Source organism: Oncorhynchus masou, chromosome 29 (genome assembly GCF_036934945.1).
Source record: "Oncorhynchus masou masou isolate Uvic2021 chromosome 29, UVic_Omas_1.1, whole genome shotgun sequence".
In the NCBI taxonomy this organism is placed as follows: domain Eukaryota; kingdom Metazoa; phylum Chordata; class Actinopteri; order Salmoniformes; family Salmonidae; genus Oncorhynchus; species Oncorhynchus masou.
In genome coordinates, this window is record NC_088240.1 from 32,763,790 (window position 1) to 32,785,847 (window position 22,058).

General features: G+C 40.5%; 1 protein-coding gene across 1 annotated transcript; it reads right to left on the reverse strand.

Annotated features, from left to right (window-relative positions):
* Nucleotides 1-407: 407 nt before the first annotated feature.
* Nucleotides 408-4,183, reverse strand: LOC135521160 (uncharacterized). The gene is made up of 7 exons (XM_064947094.1): nt 4,047-4,183; nt 3,374-3,682; nt 2,913-3,173; nt 2,364-2,681; nt 1,947-2,252; nt 1,659-1,754; nt 408-1,286 (listed from the first exon to the last, which is right to left on the reverse strand). The coding sequence occupies exons 1-7, from the start codon at nt 4,174-4,176 to the stop codon at nt 1,228-1,230; spliced, it is 1,479 nt and encodes a 492-aa protein (XP_064803166.1). The 5' UTR covers nt 4,177-4,183; the 3' UTR covers nt 408-1,227.
* Nucleotides 4,184-22,058: the final 17,875 nt, after the last annotated feature.

Genomic DNA, 22,058 nt, shown 5'->3' on the forward strand with positions numbered 1-22,058 from the left:
TCTGAGGATATAGTACTTTACAAAATCTCACTTGACTTGTATCAGCCATATACTGAATGTAGCAAGCAGGGCTTATGGAGCAGGATTAAATGATCAATGCCACATCACCATCATCATTTTATTTTACATAACTAAGCAAGTCAGTTAAGAACAAATTCTTATTTTCAATGGAGGCCTTGGAACAGTTGGTTAACTGCCTTGTTCAGGGGCAGAACAGATTTTTACCTTGTCAGCTAGGTGATTCGATCTAGCAACCTTTTGGTTACTAGTCCAACGCTCTAACCGTTAGGCTACCTGCCGATAATAGGCATCAATGGGATCAAAACAATAGGCAAACATGTCACAGTTTAGCAACATGTAGCAGAATATAATGTAAATGCTGTGCAATTTAAATAATAGAAGTAGTGTTATTACAAGGATGTTACACATTTTTTTATTAATATGGAAACAAGACATTTTCCTCTTGAAGCAAACAGTGAATATTTTGAAATTCCAAAGACCATGATGTCCAAATGCAACCAAAGGCTTTCAAAACCAAAAAGCCTAACTTGCTACATTATCGGCAGTCTCTTACAACAGTCCATTCAAAGTTCAAAGCTTTCCTAATACAGGACAATCAGATGGTAAAATAAGCTGAGACACTGTTGACAAACTAGTATTAACATCACCATTTATTAACATTACAGACTGAGGATGAATGGAAATGTACATTTCTAGGATGAACTAAATAATATACACTGAGTGTAAAAACATTACTATTTAGTCTTGACCATTCACCCTCTGAATTTCACACATACACAATCCATGTCTCAATTGTCTCAAGAATCCTTCTTTAACCTGTCTCCTCCCATTTATCTTTATTTATTAACAAGTGACATCAATAAGGGATCATAGCTTTCACCTGGATTCACCTGGTCAGACCTGGTCTTTCATGGAAAGAGCAGGTGTTCCTAATGTTTTGTACACTCAGTGTAAATTATTTAGGTCTTTTGGAAAGATGCTTACACTATCATAACATGGTCATGTTTTCAATATTAGTCTTTGAGGGGAAGGTGGTTGGTGGTTAACACATTATTTTAACACCAGTGAAGTTTCTATTGCCAGACCTTTTGACAGAACACAGTGTGTCATGTGGTAATTCAATGTGAAAGACTTCACTGGTTGGTACCGACATGGGTGGGAAAGCTATATTTCAACACAGCCACAGGCCATAGGCTAGCAACAAGTCTATACACTAGTCTCCTCCAGTTGAGCAGGTTCCTCCTTTTGTCTCTGTGTCTGGGTGCCTGGATGGAAGACACAACAACACATCAACCAGAGGAGTTTGAAATGATGTCATTTACACACTAATTCACTAGTTTTCCACTCAGTACTTATGAAATGTGATCATGTATGTTACTACATAATGTTAATTTAAGTTGTAGTTCACTACAAAATCAAAGTTGGTCATATGTTTGGAGACTTTAAAAGCTCTCTAATGCAGAGAAGGATCCACGTCCCATGAGAAAGGCTAGCTCTGCCTCGGTCCAAAACGAAAGAGAAAGATAGGTACTGTCTAAGGCAGACATTTTTGATGGTTCCTCAATGTCCCATTCCTTTGGGATTGGGTTGGAGGTCTTTTTTATGGAGCGTCTATCCAAGAGGGAGTGTCTCCTTACCGTTTGGTCTTCGACAGTAGAACCCTAGAAGTCCCAGAATTCCTAGGGTGGCAGCCATTGTAATCACCCCTCTGACCACTGTCTCGGTGCCCATCACTGTGAAACAGAGACTTCTGTTAGATTATATTAAACAAGGCAACCTCTCCAGCATGGTAACCTATTTATTTTGTTACACGAGGCCCATGCCAGGGGAGAACAGAGGTCCAGTGAGGAAAAATGTGTTTGGTTTGAGATAGGTTGGAACAGATTAGATCAATTTGAAGAGAGTCTATCATAACAAGTTGTTACCTGTCATTGAAGACATTGTTGTCTGTGTGGGGAGCGTGAGGGTCAGGGAGGCTGTTGCTCTGAGCATGCCCTCTGTGAACACAGCACACTGCCAGTGCAGCTGGTCCCTATGGAGGCTGGGCAGGGTCACACTGAGCGTCCTGTTAGGGCGACTCTCTGTCAGGATGTCCTGTTTGACCAGCAGCCCCCTGCTCCCTTCCATCCTCAGCCAGGCTAGGGTCACAGGGTCGGTGCTCACCTCCGACACCTCACATCTCAGGACCACCGGATGATTCCTGGGGAATCCACTAGGCGGAACTGCAGAGACTGAAATGGAAATCTGGAGATCATTGGGGATCTGTCATCTGTTCTCTCAAAGTTGAGTAGAATAGATTATTCAGAAAAATGCACTGTGGATATTTAAATGATAATGCTCACCCTTTAGGGTTACCACATTAATAGAGGCAACTAGGAGGTTTTCAAAATAGCAGTTGAACCTTCCAGAATCTTCAAACTTCACTGGTGAGAAGTAGAGAGGGAAGTAGTATCCATTGAACTCCCCGCATGAAAATCTCTCATTAAACGTGTCATTGGATCCGTACATTGTAGTTGTCACAAGGTGAACCTCTTTAGCTGTAGATAATGGGGTCCAGGACCATGATGCATAGATGTACCCATCTGATGTCATACAAAACAGTGTCACCAGAGAGCTGTTGGAGCTCTCTCTGTACATTGTGAGAGTGGCATCAGACGAAACTGTGGAGAAAACCATAGCGTTGTTCAGTCAGAGGGGAAAGTTGAATTTCATTTAAATCCAAAGTCGAAATGGCATTACGGGTCCATTTTATTGTAAATGTATCACGTGATCACCATTCATCCATTTAAAATGAGAATTTTAAGTAGTCAATGACTACTGATCAACAGGACAACATTCACATTTCACATAAAGGTTTTGATATTTCAGTTAGATATGAACGCATTTTGTACCTTCCTCAATTCTGACAGCATTAGAGACATTATATAACAGTGTTCCATTCTGTCTAAAAGTGCAGTAGTATGCACCCTGACTGTCCGGATGAACACTGAGGATGATCATGTGGACAGTGTTATTGTAGAACAGCATGGTGTTAGAAGTGGAATCTCCATCTCTTTCCCACTGCAGTGTGGCCCCATCTGGTAGGCTGGACACCTCGCAACTAACACTCACATCAGAACCCAGACGAAATGAAGGCCAAAAGGAAGGTGTAACTGAAAAAACATGGAATGTTAAAATGGTTACAATGTAAACTTACTGTCCAAACTAAAACAATAATGTGAATGAACAATTACGGTGAAGAAATTAATTCAGGAAGCTGGCTTTCGAAACGATTTAATCATTGGTAGGTATTTGTCATTATGGAAGATTCACGATGGCGTGTCTGTACAAAACAGATACAGAATCTACTTACTTTTTGTGGCGAAGATCTCAATCTTAACCAATGGGACATTTGCTCTTACCAACAAAAACACCCCTGCACATTCAAACTTTGGCTTCACTGTTACGTCAAAGTCTTTGCTGCAAGAAAAGTACTCTGTGAAAGGTGGACTAACCACTAGCCTAGAGGATATTGCTCTGGCTATTTGAATCTCTGAGTATCTCCCATCATGTGAGGTCCACTCCCAGCTGAACTCTGACCAGTGAGGTTGAGCCAGGTCTGACACAGACAGATGCACACTCTCTGTCTGACCAGAGATCAAGAAGATGCTCCTCTCCATCACTGTGTGTGGACAATGAGACACAGATCTGGTCAAATGACAGTATTAATTCACCCCATAACAGTTTCAAAATGCACAGATTATTTATTGTGAATCTGGTTTAAAGCCCCTTATTTGTTTTAAAAATCAAGGACAACCGATTCAAATTAGAGAATAGGTTTTCAAAGTCTAATCGGTATACCAGTTTCCCTCTGATAGTCAAAGAAACTGTCCATAATGTACATGTAATCCTTTAATATACATTTAAATTGCTTGTCCCAGATATTTGGGTTTTGAATGAAATATTCTGCTTATAGAGTTTTAAACAAGATGTTCAGAGCAACAAAATTATGATGATGAAATACATACAGTAAGAACTGAACTCACCCTCAGCAGAATTCCCTGATATGCATAACAGGATCCACCACTGAATAACCATAATGTGGTCCATGACCTGACATTTAACTCCAGTTCCACCAATATCTGAGAAACAACTCCAGACAAAGAGACGGAGCATAGCACATTCTTACATTGAAACAGCAGCTTGCACAATTTCCGCTATCTTGTTCAGTTACATCTCGTCATCTCACTATTGCATTCATCATTGTAGCAACTTGTTCTCTTGATCTGATAACGTGAAGGTTTTCTCAGTTGATTTGAACCGTTAGCATTTGTGCTACCCATTTTGACCATTGAATGCCATGGTCGGATGGCCAAGCGATGGCGAAATGTTACAGTAGTTACAGTAATGGAATGGACCCAGAAAACTGCATGTGGTTTTATTCTCAATACGTTAATAATACAAAAACACACCATGGGAAAAAGGTCAAATTTAAACTGGAATTGAAATAGAATCAACTCAAACTAGGAACGATTTTACTTAACATGATCTAAACTGGTGTTACAGGAAGCAGTTTGTTCGTTATATCACCAGACCTATACACTGATTCATTAAAAACATATGGTACTGTATGGTAGAGTGAAGTGCATAGCACTGTTATAATGGGGTTACGTCCATTAAGGTTCATTAGCATTAAAGGCACAATGCAGCTTTTTAAACATTTATATTAAATCATTTCTGGGTAACAATTTAGAACTTTACTGTAATAGATTTCCATTAAAAGGGTCAAAAAACACTTTTTGGGAGTGGTCTGAGTGGGAAGGGAAGAACTGAAACATAGCCGTTATTGGCAGATCGTTTTGGAACTCTTTGTTATTGGTCTATTAACCAATTTACCACACGGTGATGTCATGATGGAAAACCGAAACTTCCACCCATTCAAACCCGCTGATTAAAAGGTCCTTTGTGGATTGTATTTTCAACCAGAAACTTTCAGGAATTAAAACGTATTATTATTTTTTCAAACTTTTACAGTGTTAGTTTCATCAGCTGTTTTAAATGGACCTATAAATGGCGGCAGCGTAGCCTAATGGTTCGAGCGTTGGACTAGTAACCAAAAGGATGGAAGGTTGAATCCCCGAACTGACAAGGTACAAATCTGTCGTTCTGCCCCAGAACAAGGCAGTTAACCCACGGTTCCTAGGCCATCATTGAAAATAAGAATTTGTTCTTAACCGACTTGCCTAGTTAAATAAAGGTAAAATAAAAAATAGAAGTTAGAGCCATGGCTCAAATTGCATGGGTTTTGATACTGTTTGATTCCTGAAAGTTTAGTATGAAAAATTGCTATATGAAGCAGGATTGGTACAAAGCATAAGCATGACAAGAGTGTATAAGATCATCCACTCAGTAGCATATTCATCACAGTCACTGAATGTAGACAGCATAATTATTTTACGACTTTCATGTTTTAAGCAGACCACCATAGTGCCTGTGCCCAAGAACACTAAGTTAACCTGCCAAAATGACTACCGACCCGTGCACTCACGTCTGTAGCCATGAAGTGCTTTGAAAGGCTGGTCATTGCTCACATCAACACCATCATACCAGAAACCCTAGACCCACTCCAATTTGCATACCGCCCCAACAGATCCACAGATGATGCAATCTCTATTGCACTCCACACTGCCCTTTACCACCTGAACAAAATAAACACCTACGTGAGAATGCTATTTATTGACTACAGCTCAGCGTTCAACACCATAGTGCCCTCAAAGGTCATCAATAAGCTAAGGACCCTGGGACTAAACACCTCCCTCTGCAACTGGATCCTGGACTTCCTAACGTGCCGCCCCCAGGTGGTAAGGTTAGGTAACAACACATCCGCCACGCTGGTCCTCAACACGGGGGCCCCTCAGGGGTGCGTGCTCAGCCCAGGTCTCTGACCTCCTCCCTGTTCACTCATGACTGCACGGCCAGGCACGACTCCAACACCATCATTACATGGTAGGCCTGATAACCGACATCACCTGACACAACAGTGGTAGGCCTGATAACCGACAACAACGAAACAGCCTATAGGGAGGAGGTCAGAGACCTGGGCATGTGGTACCAGGACAACAACCTCTCTGTCAACATGATCAAGACAAAGGAGATGATTGTGGACTACAGGGAAAAGAGGACAGAGCACACCCCCATTCTCATTGGCGTGTCTAAAGTGGAACAGGTTGAGAGCTTCAAGTTCCTTGGTGTCCACATAACCAACAAACTAACATGGTCCAAGTACACCAAGACAGTCGTGAAGCGGGCACAACAAAACCTATTCCCCCTCAGGAGACTGAAAATATTTGGCATGGGTCCTCAGAACCTCAAAAGGTTCTACAGCTGCACCCTCGAGAGGACTGGCTGCATCACTGCCTGGTATGGCAACTGATCGGCCTCCGACCGTAAGGCACTACAGAGGGTAATGCGTACGGCCCAGTACATCACTGGGGCCAAGCTTCCTGCCATCCAGGACCTCTATACCAGGAGATGTCAGAGGAAGGGCCTAAAAATTGTCAAAGACTCCAGCCATCCTAGGCATAGACTGTTCTCTCTGCTACCGCACGGCAAGCGGTACCGGAGCTCCAAGTCTAGGTCCCCAAACCGTAAGACTCCTGAACATCTGGTCAAATGGCTACCCAGACTATTTGCATTGCACCCCCCTGCCCTCTTCACACCACTGCCACTATCTGTTGTCATCTATGCATAGTCACTTTAATGAACTCTACCTACACTTACATAGTACCTCAACTAACCGGTGCCCCTGCACATTGACTCTGTACCGCCACCCCCCTGTATATATTGTTATTTATTACTGCTGCTCTTTAATTACTTGTTACTTTTATCTCTTATTCTTATCCATATTTCTTTGAAAATGCACTGTTGGTTAGGGGCTCGTAAGTAAGCATTTAACTGTAAGGCTGTTGTATTCAGCGCGTGGGACTAATACAATTTGATTTCATTTAATTTGAAAAATGTGTTTTGTAGATGTGCTTTTTTAAGTGTGTGATGATGAATGGCTCACACTTGTGATGTGTTCTTAGTGGGTGTTTCATAAATGTTAGAGTTGGGGTTATTTTCATAGATGAGCTCAGATATGTCTTGGTCTTAAACAGACAGTTACAAAAATAAAGAAGATAAAAAGTTACATCTAGTTACATCTAACATTCCAGTGTCACAGCATCCATTTAGTTTTTTTGTGCAAGTATACTGTACTGTAGATACCTTTGTCTCTCTTTGGATCATCTCAGTCAGTGGTAGGTCTGTCATACCTTCAAGGTAGAAACAAAATATTACTTGAGACAGGTCCATCTTAACATAGAATAACATTACATTTAGGAACACAGTATAAGTTAGAAATCAGTGTGGCTATTTGCAGCTGCAGCTGATCCCCCCCCTCCAGTGGAAATCACCAGATCTCAACAGGATCACAGCAACGGGACACACACCAACCTAAACAGGCAACAATGATTCACAGGCTACAGACTACTCTCTGTCAATGGCAGAGAGCGAGAGAGAGAGAGAGAGAGAGAGAGAGAGAGAGAGAGAGAGAGAGAAGGGGAGAGGGAGAGAGAGAGAGAGTGGGAGAGAGAGAGAGATACATGTGTGATATGACGGGTTGACACCAGTGCCTCACATTCAATGGAGGCTACTTTTCCAAAAGGTACAAATGATGAGGCTAGAATTATGGCTGTAGGAACTATGGCTATAGACACCTGTAAATGTATTCTTTGTAATAAGGTTTTAGGCAAAACATTTTATATAGAATGTTCTACGCATAAAGTGTCTGTGAGCTACGTACCTATTTCGTTGGGCATTGTGATGGTCAGGGAGGCTGTAGCCCTAAGAATGCCCTCTGTGAACACCACACACTGCCAGTGCAGCTGGTTGCTATGGAGGATGGGCAGGGTCACACTGAGCGTCCTGCATGACTCTCTGTCAGGACATCCTGTTTGACCAGCAGCCCCCTGCTCCCCTCCATCCTCATCCAGGCCAGGGTCACAGGGTCACCGCTCACCTCCGACACCTCACACCTCAGGACCACAGACTGGCTTCAGTGGTCTAGCTTGAAACCCCGGAATGAGAATCTCTGAGTATTCTCCTGCATTGATACCCCGTTTGGATGTTCTCTCTCTGCTGAAGCCACCTTCACCGATGTTGCATGTAGAGTGGTTTTGGGTGCCCAATACCAAGCTGTTCTGTTAGGTTCATCTCCAGAGTTGCAGTTCAACGTCATCTCACTGATGTTGGAACTCTCTCTATACAGAGTGTAGGGAGGATTCTTTGTATCTGAGAAGACATAATAAAATATACATATTGCTATTAAAAGCATGCCCTGATGCCTCTCGGGTGGCGCAGTGGTCTAAGGCACTGCATCGCAGTGCTAGCTGTGCCATCAGAGACTCTGGGTTTGAGCCTAGGCACTGTCGCAGCTGGCCGCGACCGGGAGGTGCATGGAGAGACGCACAATTGACCTAGCGTCGTCCGGGTTCGGGAGGGTTTGGCCTGTAGGGATATCCTTGTCTCATCGCGCACTAGTGACTACTGTGGCGGGCCGGGCGCAGTGCGCTCTAACTAGGTCACCAGGTGCACAGGGTTTCCTCCAACACATTGGTGCGGCTGGCTTCCGGGTTGGATGCGTGCTGTGATACCTTCTTAGGGCTGAAATCCCGTTAACAAGATTGATATGACAACAGCCAGTGAAAGTGCAGGGCACCAAATTCAAATCAACAGAAATCTCATAATTAAAATTCCTCAAACATACAAGCAAGTATCTTATACCATTTTAAAGGTCATCTTTTTGTTAATCCCACCACAGTGTCCGATTTCAAATAGGCTTTACAGCGAAAGCACCACAAACGATTATGTTAGGTCAGAGCCAAGTCACAGAAAAACACAGCCATTTTTCCAGCCAAAGAGTGGATTCACAAAAATCTGAAATAGAGATAGAATTAATCACTAACCTTTGATGATCTTCATCAGTGAACACTCATAGGACTTCATGTTACACAATACATGTATGTTTTGTTTGATAAAGTTCATATTTCTATAAAAACAATCTTAGTATACATTGGTGCGTTATGTTCAGTAGTTCCAAAAACTACTATTTTGCAGAGAGCCACATCAATTTACAAAAATACTCATTATAAATGTTGATGAACATACAAGTGTTATATATGGAAATATAGATCAACTTCTCCTTAATGTCAGATTTCAAAAAAGCTTTACGGAAAAAGCAAACCATGCAATAATCTGAGTACGGCGCTCAGAGACCCAACAAGCCAAAAATATATCCTCCATATTGTGCAGTCAACAGAAGTCAGAAATAACATTATACATATTCACTTACCTTTGATGATCTTCATCAGAATGCACTCCCAGGAATCCCAGTTCCACAATAAATGTTTGATTTGTTCGATAATGTCCATCATTTATGTCCGAATAGCTACTTGTGTTAGCGCGTTTGGGAAAAAAATCAAAACTCACAAAGCACATTCACTAGTTGCAGACGAAATGTCAAAAAGTTCCGTTACAGTCCGTAGAAACATGCCAAACGATGTATAGAATCAATCTTTAGGATGTTTTTAACATACATCTTCCAACCGGAGAATTCCTTTGTCTTCACACCTCTCGTGTGAATGTGCATGACCAGCTTGTGGCTGCTGGCAGACCTCATTCCCCTCTCATCAGACCTCAGCCCCCCTTAACAGTAGAAGCCTCAAACAAGTTTCTAAAGACGGTTGACATCTAGTGGAAGCCTTAGGAGGTGCAACATGACCAATATCCCACTGTATCTTCAATAGGGGCTGAGTTGAATATCGACCAACCTCAGATTTCATTTCCCACTTCCTGGTTGGATTTCTTCTCAGGTTTTTGCCTGCCATATGAGTTATGTTATACTCACAGACATCATTCAAACAGTTTTAGAAACTTCAGAGTGTTTTCTATCCAAATAAACTAACAAAATGCATATATTAGCAACTCGGACTGAGGAGCAGGCAGTTTACTCTGGGCACCTCTTGGCACCTTATTATCCAAGCTACTCAATACTGCCCCCAGCCATAAGAAGTTTAAGAAGCAGTGCGGCTTGGTTGGGTTGTGTTTCTGAGGACACATGGCTTTCAACCTTCATCTCTCCTGAGCCCGTAAAGGAGTTGTAGCGATGAGACAAGATAGTAACTACTAAAAACAATTGGAGATCACAAAATTGGGGAGAAAAGCGGGTAAAATTGAAATTAAATAAAAAGCACGCCCTGATTTATTCCGTTCAACAAGAGGAGAAAATATAAGAAATGCTGAAAATGAATAAAGCTATAAGACATTTGCTGAAAATGTTACTCTAAAAACAAGGAAAACAATACTGAAAAAAATATGTATCATCTACAAAGCAAAATATTGATAATAGTAACTTTTATACAATTTCACAAGATACAAACAACAAATTCCTAAGAGATAACGTATTATTCACCATTTGTGATATTAAGTGTGTTATAGACATAGAATATATCCACTCCATTCCATAGGATTCTGCAATAATATCTCCCCTGGCTGTGCTGATCAACATTTTGCATGTTCATGTAAGTAGAATTGTTGTAATGTGGTGTTAGAAGTAGCACTTTCATCTCTAACCAGCTGCAGTGCAGTTGAATCTGGCAGAGGAGAAAACTCACAACTCACTCTCGGATCTGAACCAGCTGTCAGTTTGGAATTAACAGACAAAATAAAGTAATTTGAATTACATAATACATGTTGCAATTACTCTATGACGGAGACTTCAGAGAAGTTAGATATTACAGCACGGACGGAACTAGAAGCACAAGCATTTCACTACACTCACATTAACATCTGCTAACCATGTTTTGTTTTATTTACCTTTATTTAACTAGGCAAGTCAGTTAAGAACAAATTCTTATTTTAAATGATGGCCTAGGAACAGTGGGTTAACTGCAGAATGACATATTTGCACCTTGTCAGCACAGGGATTTGAACTTGCAACCTTTCAGTTACTAGTCCAATGCTCTAACCACTAGGCTACCCTGCCGCCCCGCTACCCTGTGTATGTGACCAATCAAATTTTATTTGATGACCCGTATGTTCTTGAGTCCCTTCGCTCATATCCTATAATATATAGAGTTAGGCATATTACATTTGAAAAGGTTTAATATTGACAGTCACCAAATGGAAACATTGAACATATACATATACATTTGACAGCAAAGTTCATACTGAGCCAAGAGAAAATGGTTTGGTTGGCTCTGAGAGAAAGAATCAACTCCATGTTAAAAAGTTTTTTTTGTTTTTTTAAGAACAAAAAAGTTGTCTTTCTACAGATCTGCACAACCTACTCCCCATTTTCAAAGTGAAGGAAAGTTATAGAAAATATATATATAACAAATTAAAAAACACAGATGTCTAATTGCGTACTTCTTCACACCCTAGAGTTAACACTTGATGGAATACAGCCTCATTTTATATTTCTTAGTCTTTTGGAAAATGTTCTATAATTTTTCTTTTCTCTTTAAAAATCTGGACTAGGTTGTGTAGATCAATAGAAAACAATTATCCTTTTTAGATGTAGATGTAATTTTAAGGCAGCAAAATGTGCGCAAGGGGTGTGTAGACTTTCACTAACGACTGTATGCTTTCAAGCCAGTTGCAAACATAAAAATTGCAACATTATTGAAACGTGACTTTTTAAGTGAATAATTAATCTTAAGATCTCCCGTCGGCAACGTTTTAAATGAACATAGACTTACTGCAGGAAGTCCATGATTATATCCCGATACCCACAAGAGCAGGATCTGTGCACTCTCTCTGTCTGAAGGATCATTGATTGGGTGGTTTCTGACAAGATGTTTGGTGATAATGTTGGTAGTAAACACTTTACTGCAACAAAAAATGCATGGTTGACACTTCAACTAGCCCTTTTATGTACTTCTTATACAGTAATCCTCAGTGACATATGCTATCACTTAACCGGCCACTCGAATGGCAAAAATATTGAAACTTTGCTTTGGAAGAATTCCTCTTAATGTAACTGTCCATTAGTGTCTTTTCTCCAATTTATACGTTGGCCACAAATACGAGTAAAGGATGAGTCAATAACATTATTTGGGTATTAACAGAATATGAACTTTTAACAGTGAGATTTTCCCTGGACACATTTTAAGACTCCCCTCAGCAATTAATGAAATTGTATTGGCTAGAAGGTTTAATTCAATGAACTGAGACTTCACTTCTGCAGAAATTCCATGATTATACCCCAATACACATGCCAGGAGTATTCACCAGATTATTCTTATTGAGCTGAGTCTCATAGTCATCATCATAGTCATCTCTTTATGCCATAGTCATTTGTTGCTTGGACAAAGTTATTTCCGAAGATTATTTTTCAGTTCATGTAATTAGTGGGCCATTTACGTCTGTCCTTCATTTTAAAGTCAACCCTTTTACGTGAACTGTTCTGAAGTTCTAAAATGGTGAAACTATAATATATATATTTTTTGAACATTGAACATAGTCAAATCATAGTGTGAAAGCAGGTGAGCTGGTTGTACTATTTTTGCCAATTTGCTGGTGTTTTGTGGTGGCAAACTGAGCAGGTCGAGCGTAACATGTCAACTCTGTTACCCATAGATAGACAGGCTAGAAATGTTTGAACAATTTAACACTTTTTGTGAAACTTTAAGATAAATAATTAAATCGTCAACCCTGTTTACGGTCAACCCTGTTACGGTCAACCCTGCTTCTTTAATTGCCACTTAAAGTGGAAATCAGCAGTAGAAACAATTACAAAGCTGTTCCCCTCCCCTGTTTCGGTATAAAGCTGAGGGATGGGGCTGGAGAACTGTGACCACTCTGAAATATCAAAATGATCGTTTAACTGTGTTTTGAGGCTATATAGCGTTTGTTAAAATGTACTTTGTGTACCAACATTGGAATAGAGCAAGCTTATATTTTGGGTTCTGATGGTGTATGACAGTTAAACTAAGTTCATGAGGCATTTGCAAGTTATATTCTTCAAGAATCAATGGTAACATATCATTAATTTATAAGTCCAAAAATGGATGTAGCAACTGCTGATTGCCCCTTTAACAGTCACTTACTACAGTCATTTTTTTTAACCTCTTGCGATGGGTAAAAGTGTTTTTATGAAGTTGAACATGTGTTATTTATGAAAGAATGTTAAGATAAGGTGAAATCAAACCAAGTTACATTTCTCAAAATGCAGCAAATTGGTGGAACAACACTATTATGAACAGCATGATGGAACAAAGATTTTACATTGCACTAAAATCTGAACTATCAAGGCATGGACACATAAAACTGAAAGTTACTGTAGCTTCATGTTTATTGTCAGCATGTATAATTATTTTATTTATCTTTCTGTACAAGTGTAATCTAACAAAAAAATGTACATAAAAACAAATAAACATAAAGGCTGCAAATACATTCAGCGCAGTTCCTTCCTATTTCTATAGCCCTAAATGTTGTCTTGTATTGCAGGTTTGTAATCACTATGTTCCACCATTCACTCCCTCTAGAAATGATTTGGACATTTAGTCATGCTTCTAGGAAATACTTATTCTCCACCATAATTTGCAAATAAATTCATTAAACATCCTACAATGTGATTTTCTGGATTTTTTTTCTCATATTGTCTGTCATAGTTGAAGTGTACCTATGATGAATATTACAGGCCTCATTCATCTTTTTAAGTGGGAGAACTTGCACAATTGGTGGCTGACTAAGTACTTTTTGCCCCACTGTATACAGTATCTCTCCTCCTTCCATGTAATGATTGACAGATCCTAGTGAAGGAGCAGATCAGTCTCATTGTCTGTCTCTGCTGAGTCACTGCAAGCTTGAAGGAGCACTAGGCTCACGGAGCAGACGACAGCAGAGCACCATGACCTACCGGATGTTTGAGGAGAAACACCATGCCTCCATCTACCAGAGGTACCACTTTGTACCCCCAGAGGAGATCAGAGACATCATCCTGCATTACCTGGAAAGGAAGGTGATACCAGAGTTTAATATACAGTACATATCAAAAGTTTGGACAAACCAACCAATTCAAGGGTTTTTCTTTATTTTTAATATTTTCTACATTGTAGAATAATAGTGAAAACATCAAAACTATGAAATAACATATATGGAATCATGTAGTAACCAAAAAAGTGTTAAACAAATAAATACATGTTTTATATATCTGAGATTCTTCAAAGTAGGCACCCTTTGCCTTGATGGCAGCTTTGCACACTCTTGGCATTCTCTCAAACAGCTTCATGAGGTAGTCACCTGGAATGCATTTCAATTAACAGGTGTGCCATGATAAAAGTTCATTTGTAGAATTTCTTTCCTTCTTAATGTGTTTGAGCCAATCGGTTGTATTGTGACAAGGTGGGGATGGTATACAGAAGATAGCCCATTCGGTAAAATACCAAGACCATATTATGTTAAGAACAGCTCAATTGAGCAAAGAGAAATGAGAGTCCATCATTACTTTAAGACATGTCAGGCAATGCGGAAAATTTAAAGGACTTAGAAAGTTTCTTCAAGCGCAGTCGCAAAAACCATCAAGCACTATGATGAAACTGGCTCTTATGAAGGCTGCCACAGGAAAAGAAGCCCCAGAGTTACATCTGCTGCAGAGGATCAGTTCATTAGTTACCAGCAACAGAAATTGCAGCCCAAATAAAAGCTTCACAGAATTCAAGTAACAGACATCTCAACATCAACTGTTCAGAGGAGACCGCGTGAATCAGGCCTTCATGGTCGAATTGCTGCAAAGAAAACACAACTAAGGGCACCAATAAGAAGAAGAGACTTGCTAGGGCCAAGGAACATGAGCAACGGATATTAGACCGGTGGAAATCTGTCCTTTGGTCTGATGAGTCCAAATGTGAGATTTTTGGTTCAAACCACCGTGTCTTTGTGAGACGCGGTGTGGATGAACGGATGATCTCTGCATGTGTATTTCCCACTGTAGAGCATGGAGGTGGAGGTGTTAAGGTGTGGAGGTGCTTTGCTGGTGACACTGTTGGTGATTTATTTAGAATTCAAGGCACACTTAACCAGCATGTTTACCACAGCATTCTACAGCAAAACGTGATCCCATCTGGTTTGCGCTTAGTGGGACTTTCATTTATTTTTTAACAGGACAATGACCCAACACACCTTCAGGCTGTGTCAGAGCTATTTGATCAAGGAGAGTGATGGAGTGCTGCATCAGATGACCTGGACTCCACAATCACCCGACCTCAACCCATTTTAGATGGTTTGGGATGAGTTGGACCGCAGAGTGAAGGAAAAGCAGCCAACAAGTGCTCAGCATATGTGGGAACTCCTTCAAGTATTCCAGGTGAAGCTGGTTGAGAGAATGCCAAGAGTGTGTAAAGCTGTGATCAAGGCAAAAGGTGGCAACCTTGAAGAATAAAACATATTTTTTGATTTATTTAACCATTTTTGGGTTACTACATGATACCATATGTGTTATTTCAGAGTTTTGATATCTTCACTAATATTCTACAATGTAGAAAATAGCAAAAGTAAAGAAAAACCCTTGAATGAGTTAGTTTGTCCAAACTTTTAACTGGTACTGTATATTATCTGTATTGAACATCACATTTACACTATCACTAGCTATCACTCTCCTTTAGTGAAGGCGAGATATATAGTGTCTCACTGGTCCCCTCTCTTCAGAAAGTCCAGCCTCATGCCCTAGCTGTGGACCTGGGCTGTGGGACGGGGCAGAACTCACGCCTGATGGCCCCACACTTCCAGGAGGTGGTAGGCATTGACATTAGCGAGTGCCAAATGGAGGAGGCCAGGGCAGTGGCAGGATTCAACAACATCACCTACAGGTATTTGAATGTGTCTATGTGTGTTTAACTTTACTATCCGTTTGAAAATGTGACAAGTGGGGACATTTTTCAGTTCCCCATACATTAAGAAAAACTGCTATTTTAGAGTTTGGTTTTGGGTAAGGGTTAGGAGTTAGGTTTAGGTTTAGTTAGGGGTTAGGGTTAGAATTAGGGTTAGGGTTTAGGGATAATAGGATTTTGAATGGGAGTAAATGTTTGGTCCACACTTGGCTCATGTACAACGTGTATTTTGTTTAAAAAGAAACAGTGATGACAATCTGCAGAGACGGTCAATTACACTCAGCACAAAGGTCAGCAGTTGCTTCCCACTTTCAATAGGCCCCTAGTTAATATGTTAGTTTATCTAGAAATCCTCAATGTTTGGTGCTGTGTCTTAATACTTACTATACAGGAAAGGGACAGCTGAGGAGCTTCTGTGGACCTACTGACTGCAGCCTCAGCGGCCCATTGGTTTGACCAGCAGCGGTTCCTCTTGGAGGCAGGCCGGGTCCTGAAGCCTTGCGGCTGCATGGCTCTGCTTGGCTTTGCTGATAACTTCAGACTCCATTACGGCTCATGTGGGGACAGACTCACTGTTACTATAATTTAATTATGCCAATGTGCTTTCATCTATTGAAAGCCCTTAATCTATTTTATGAGAATTTGTAAGATTTCTTGTTTGCATAAAATAGACGCAGACCAGTCTTTAAATAATAGGTAATAGAATTTATTCTCGGGGCGCGCTGCCACTTAATCACGTGCAGCAGTTTATATACAGATCATGACGTCATTTCACTGCTTTAACAGAATCCCCTCCTCTCGACCGGGACAAAGTAAGGTGAAAAGTTCATTCTAACTTACTAACACACTCCCAGATAACTTTTGACCCCTCAACATTATCGATCACCACTGAACTGACAGTTATAATTAACAGAAAACCTAGGAATGCCCTCACTGCCTTGTCTAAAAACCCCAGAGCTAAGTTTCAGTTGGGTCAACCATAGGATAACGACCTTATGTGTTTACACAGTCCCCAACCCATTTGTTTCTGCCTAGCTGGAATGGTGTTAATTAACTTTTTATTACTCCTTGTCCTGTCACACAATCCCTTCTTATGAACTCATATTGCCAATCACTTATAAAACAAAGTATAAGTTTACCTAGATACAATTCTATTTAAAATGGGGATATTGTTTATTCATTTATCCATAATAAATCCATAATAAAATCAACACTCACTGACATCTGTGATGAGGTGAAAAACACAGAACTTGAATGACATTCTATCAAACCAATGCCACTTTTTTTATTTTACCTTTATTTAACTAGGCAAGTCAGTTAAGAACAAATTTTTATTTGGGTTAACTGCCTGTTCAGGGGCAGAATGACAGATTTGTACCTTGTCAGCTCGGGGATATGACCTTGCAACCTTTCGGTTACTAGTCCAATGCCCTAACCAATAGGCTACCCTGCCACCATTTAATTGGTTTAGTGTGTCATATGTTTATTTTCATTGGGTACTAAGTACAATAATTATTGTTGTTTTCATGTACAGTATGCTTACAAAATGTTTGTTTGCGACCCTATTGAGACATTTCTCTTGTGAAAATTAGTTACATTTCCATGGGTTCACCTGTATGATAAAACAAACCCTCACAATTCTGTGTTTGAAATAAGTACCAAGTTTCCTGACTGTTTCCTGACTGAGATTTGACTTTGCTATCCCCAGTTCAAGAAGGTGCTGTTACCATACACCAGCACACAGGTAGCAGTGGCCAACACCAAACTACAGGAGCTTTACACTGCTATCCCCTTCCCTGACAAAGAGAGGTAACTCATACAGCCTCTGTGAGAACCCAGTAGAACAGCCTGTTACACATTAAAACATTTCTCATGGTGTGACTTTGACCCTGTGTCTCTGAGTTTCTATTTGAGAATTATATATATATATATATATACAGAAGTAATGCACTCACACCGAGTGACTCACAGGTGGTCAAAATCAAATGTTGTTCTCAATAAACTGCAGGAGTATTCAATATTATGACTTACTTGACTTAAACCTCTTAGCCCCCCTGGGTAAATAGGGCATCCACTATGACTCTCCTCTCAATTCAACAGTGTGTGGGTATCTGTTCTTCTTTCAGGGTTGAGTGTATCCCACGGAAGCAGCAGATCTCAGTGAGGAACATAGTGGGCTTCATGGAGTCCTTCTCCATGTACCAGGCCTTCCAGAGGGCCGAGCCTGATGCTGCCACCACACTGCTGCAGAGAACACTCGACAGGTAACAACCCTGATCAATCAACGGATTAATGAATGACTGATTGGATGAATGAACCAATGACTGAATGGATGAATTAATGAACTAATTAGCTAATTAACCCGGTGGAGTCGATTGATAAACCAGTGTGTCAGTCGAAGTTACATAACAAATAAATACCCATCAAAACCCATCAGTTTACGCTAGAAATACTGTTTATGTTTTGTTACATTGTATACGTCTCAATCCAACGCATATGTCAGTGTCACACTTCAACATCTGCAGCGAAAGGTGACACAGCTAGAGCCGTGTTTGTCAGACCATGAGACATCCTGAAAATCATCTGTAGCGTCCGAACAGTTTGACCTACAAACTATTGACCATTGTATGTATAGACTCTCATGAACACGATGGTGTTCTCTTCTTTGCTCTACGACCCCCACAAGTGCCAGGAGTCTCATAAGTTCTCCCACTTAAAAAGATGAGAGAGGGCTGTAATTTTCATCATAGGTACACTTCAACTATGACAGACAATATGAGAAAAAAAATCCAGAAAATCACATTGTAGGATTTTTAATGAATTTATTTGCAAATTATGGTGGAGAATAAGTATTTGGTCAATAACAAAAGTGTCTCAATACTTTGTTATATACCCTTTGTTGGCAATGGCAGAGGTAAAACGTTTTCTGTAAGTCTTCACAAGGTGTTCACACACTGTTGCTGGTATTTTGGCCCATTCCTCCTTGCAGATCTTCTCTAGAGCAGTGATGTTTTGGGGCTGTTGCTGGGCAACACGGACTTTCAACTCCCTCCAAAGATTTTCTATGGGGTTGAGATCTGGAGACTGGCTAGGCCACTCCAGGACCTTGAAATGCTTCTTCCGAAAGCACTCCTTCGTTGCCCGGGCGATGTGTTTGGGACCATTGTCATGCTGAAAGACCCATCCACGTTTCATCTTCAATGCCCTTGCTGATGGAAGGAGGTTTTCACTCAAAATCTCACGATACATGGCCCCATTCATTCTTTCCTTTACACGGATCAGTCGTCCTGGTCGCTTTGCACAAAAACAGGCCCAAAGCATGATGTTTCCACCCCCATGCTTCACAGTAGGTATGGTGCTCTTTGGATGCAACTCAACATTCTTTGTCCTCCAAACATGACGAGTTGAGTTTTTATCAAAAAGTTCTATTTTGGTTTCATCTGACCATATGACATTCTCCCAATCTTCTTCTGGATCATCCAAATGCTCTCTAGCAAACTTCAGACGGGTCTGGACATGTACTGGCTTAAGCAGGGGGACACGTCTGGCACTACAGGATTTGAGTCCCTGGCGGCGTAGTGTGTTACTGATGGTAGGCTTTGTTACTTTGGTCTCAGCTCTCTGCAGGTCTTTCACTAGTTCACCTCGTGTGGTTCTGGGATTTTTGCTCACCGTTCTTGTGATCATTTTGACCCCACGGAGTGAGATCTTGCGTGGAGCCCCAGATCGAGGGAGATTACCAGTGGTCTTATATGTCTTTCATTTCCTAATAATTGCTCCCACTGTTGATTTCTTCAAACCAAGCTGCTTACCTATTGCAGATTCAGTCTTCCCAGCCTGGTGCAGGTCTACAATTTTGTTTCTGGTGTCCTTTGACAGCTCTTTGGTCTTGGCCATAGTGGAGTTTGGAGTGTGACTGTTTGAGGTTGTGGACAGGTGTCTTTTATACTGATAACAAGTTCAAACAGGTGTCATAATACAGGTAACGAGTGGAGGACAGAGGAGCCTCTTAAAGAAGAAGTTACAGGTCTGTGAGAGCCAGAAATCTTGCTTGTTTGTAGGTGACCAAATACTTATTTTCCACCATAATTTGCAAATAAATTCATTCAAAATCCTACATAGTGATTTTCTGGATTTTTTTTCTCATTTTGTCTGTCATAGTTGAAGTGTACCTATGATGAAAATTACAGCCCTCTCTCATCTTTTTAAGTGGGAGAACTTGCACAATTGGTGGCTGACTAAATACTTTTTTGCCCCACTGTATATATATCTTTATACCTAAAGGGGTCCTACAATTCTCAATCAAATAGCTAAATGATCCATAGGTATGACCAACTTAAAACAATTCCATCTGTCAGATTAGCCCCCCGTCTTAGACTAAAGAATAAATAAACCAAAAAAATTAAAAATTAAAATGAACAAATAATCAAAATGAATTACTTTTTTTACTTGTATGCCAAATGAACAAATAATCAAAATAATTCATTTTATTTACTTGTATGCCACTTTTACGGTCCATCCCACATGGAATTATTTTATCAAATATATTGACGTCATATTGCAGGTTTCTGAAGGAGATGGGAGTCACATCACCAGACACACTCATGGAAGTGACGCTGGACTATTTCTGTGTCCTGGCGTCTAAACCGGAGTGAACTCTTCAGTGTGAATGTGTTTGTATGTAGACAGATGTTTCTTAAGCTTGTGTCAATCATGTTTAAGGTGTTGTTAAGTAGTTTTCTGTTCACATAAGATGTCATTGAAGTCACTTTGGTTGTCTATTTTATGCATTGTCATGTAGAGCAAACTATTAGCCTTAGTCACATCATTATCAAAATGGTTGCTACATTTAGTATCTTCCTTGCCTGAGATTTACAATAAAATGTCTGCAGACACAATCATAACTTTTGAATTTATTTAACTTCAGGGCTGTATCATGTGTCTCAGAGTAATATTAGGAGTATGGATTTTAGGATCAGTTTTTCCTTTTCGATCACAATGAAAAATATAACATGGACAAGGGGGTATCTGATCCAAGATTAGCACTCCTAATCTGAGACAATTGAAATTTACGCAGCCCAATTCTGATAATTTCTTTTACTAATTGGTCTTTTGATCGATCAGATCAGGTCTGAAAAAGATCTGATGTGAAAAGATCTGATTGGTAAAAATATCAGAATCGGGCTGCCTGTCAAAACACAGCCATACTGCCCCAGATTTTCTGATGGTTTCTTTTTAATATGCTGTATGCATGGGTTCAACCCAATTCATCACGTTACGAAACTAAGAGGAGACCTTTGGTCGGTTCTTGGACCAGTCTTTCAGATATTGTTTATAATTAACTCTTTCAGTGATCTAGTACTAGTGCAGCTCAGTACAAAGCCTGTTGTTGATCTATTGCTCAGTGATCAGTTGGAATAGGGTTTTTATCTGAGTAAGAAGACCGAACTCATCAGGCTTTTGTATTTTCCCACATCAATCACAACAAGGAAAGCACCTCATAGCAAAGCAAGTTCCTGATCCCTCCCTCTCCAGTCCCATCTCCATGGGACTTCTTATTGGTTCTGACACACCACACAGCTCTCTTTGACCCCATGTAACCCTGGCTCCCTTCATAAACAGCCTCATTCGCAAACACACATTTCTATGAAGCCGCTGCTCCGCCACTTCCTCTCTCTATCTGTGGCCTGTCTCATACTACCCTGGCCAAGCACCTAGTGGTTTCCCTGGAACTGGCCCTGTGAAGAAAGGGAATCTCCTGCGATGAGTGTGGTAGTGTGATCACATTCCTTAACGTAGCCTCCACAACCCAGTGAGAAAGAGAGCTTGCATGAGTTTTAGTAAAATCCGTAAGAGAAACAGGTCTCTTTCTGGGCACCTTTTGTATTCCTGTTTTCTCCTGTAGTATAGCTCAGTGGCATGGCCCGTCATCTGTTTGAAGGTAAGGAGCATGCTGTCTCCTACTGGAAATACAGTCTCAGCTCATTGAAGAGGTCATGTTCTTCCTGAAGAGAACAGTGAACAGTAGGAGTGACATATACCTGTTACACATTTTCAGACTTGGTTTTCCTAAATAAAATACCATAGATTGTGCATGCTCAGATTAAATGGTTACAGTCTTCTGTGGAT

Bases quoted from the DNA above. Each gene is read 5' to 3' on its own strand.
- LOC135521160 (XM_064947094.1), bottom strand. From the start codon at position 4,176: ATGCTCCGTCTCTTTGTCTGGAGTTGTTTCTCAGATATTGGTGGAACT. The intron at 2,682-2,912 runs GTACAAAATGCG...TTTTCTCCACAG, and splicing joins TGCTGTCAGAATTGAGGAAG to TTTCGTCTGATGCCACTCTC. The intron at 2,253-2,363 runs GTGAGCATTATC...TTTCCATTTCAG, and splicing joins TAATGTGGTAACCCTAAAGG to TCTCTGCAGTTCCGCCTAGT.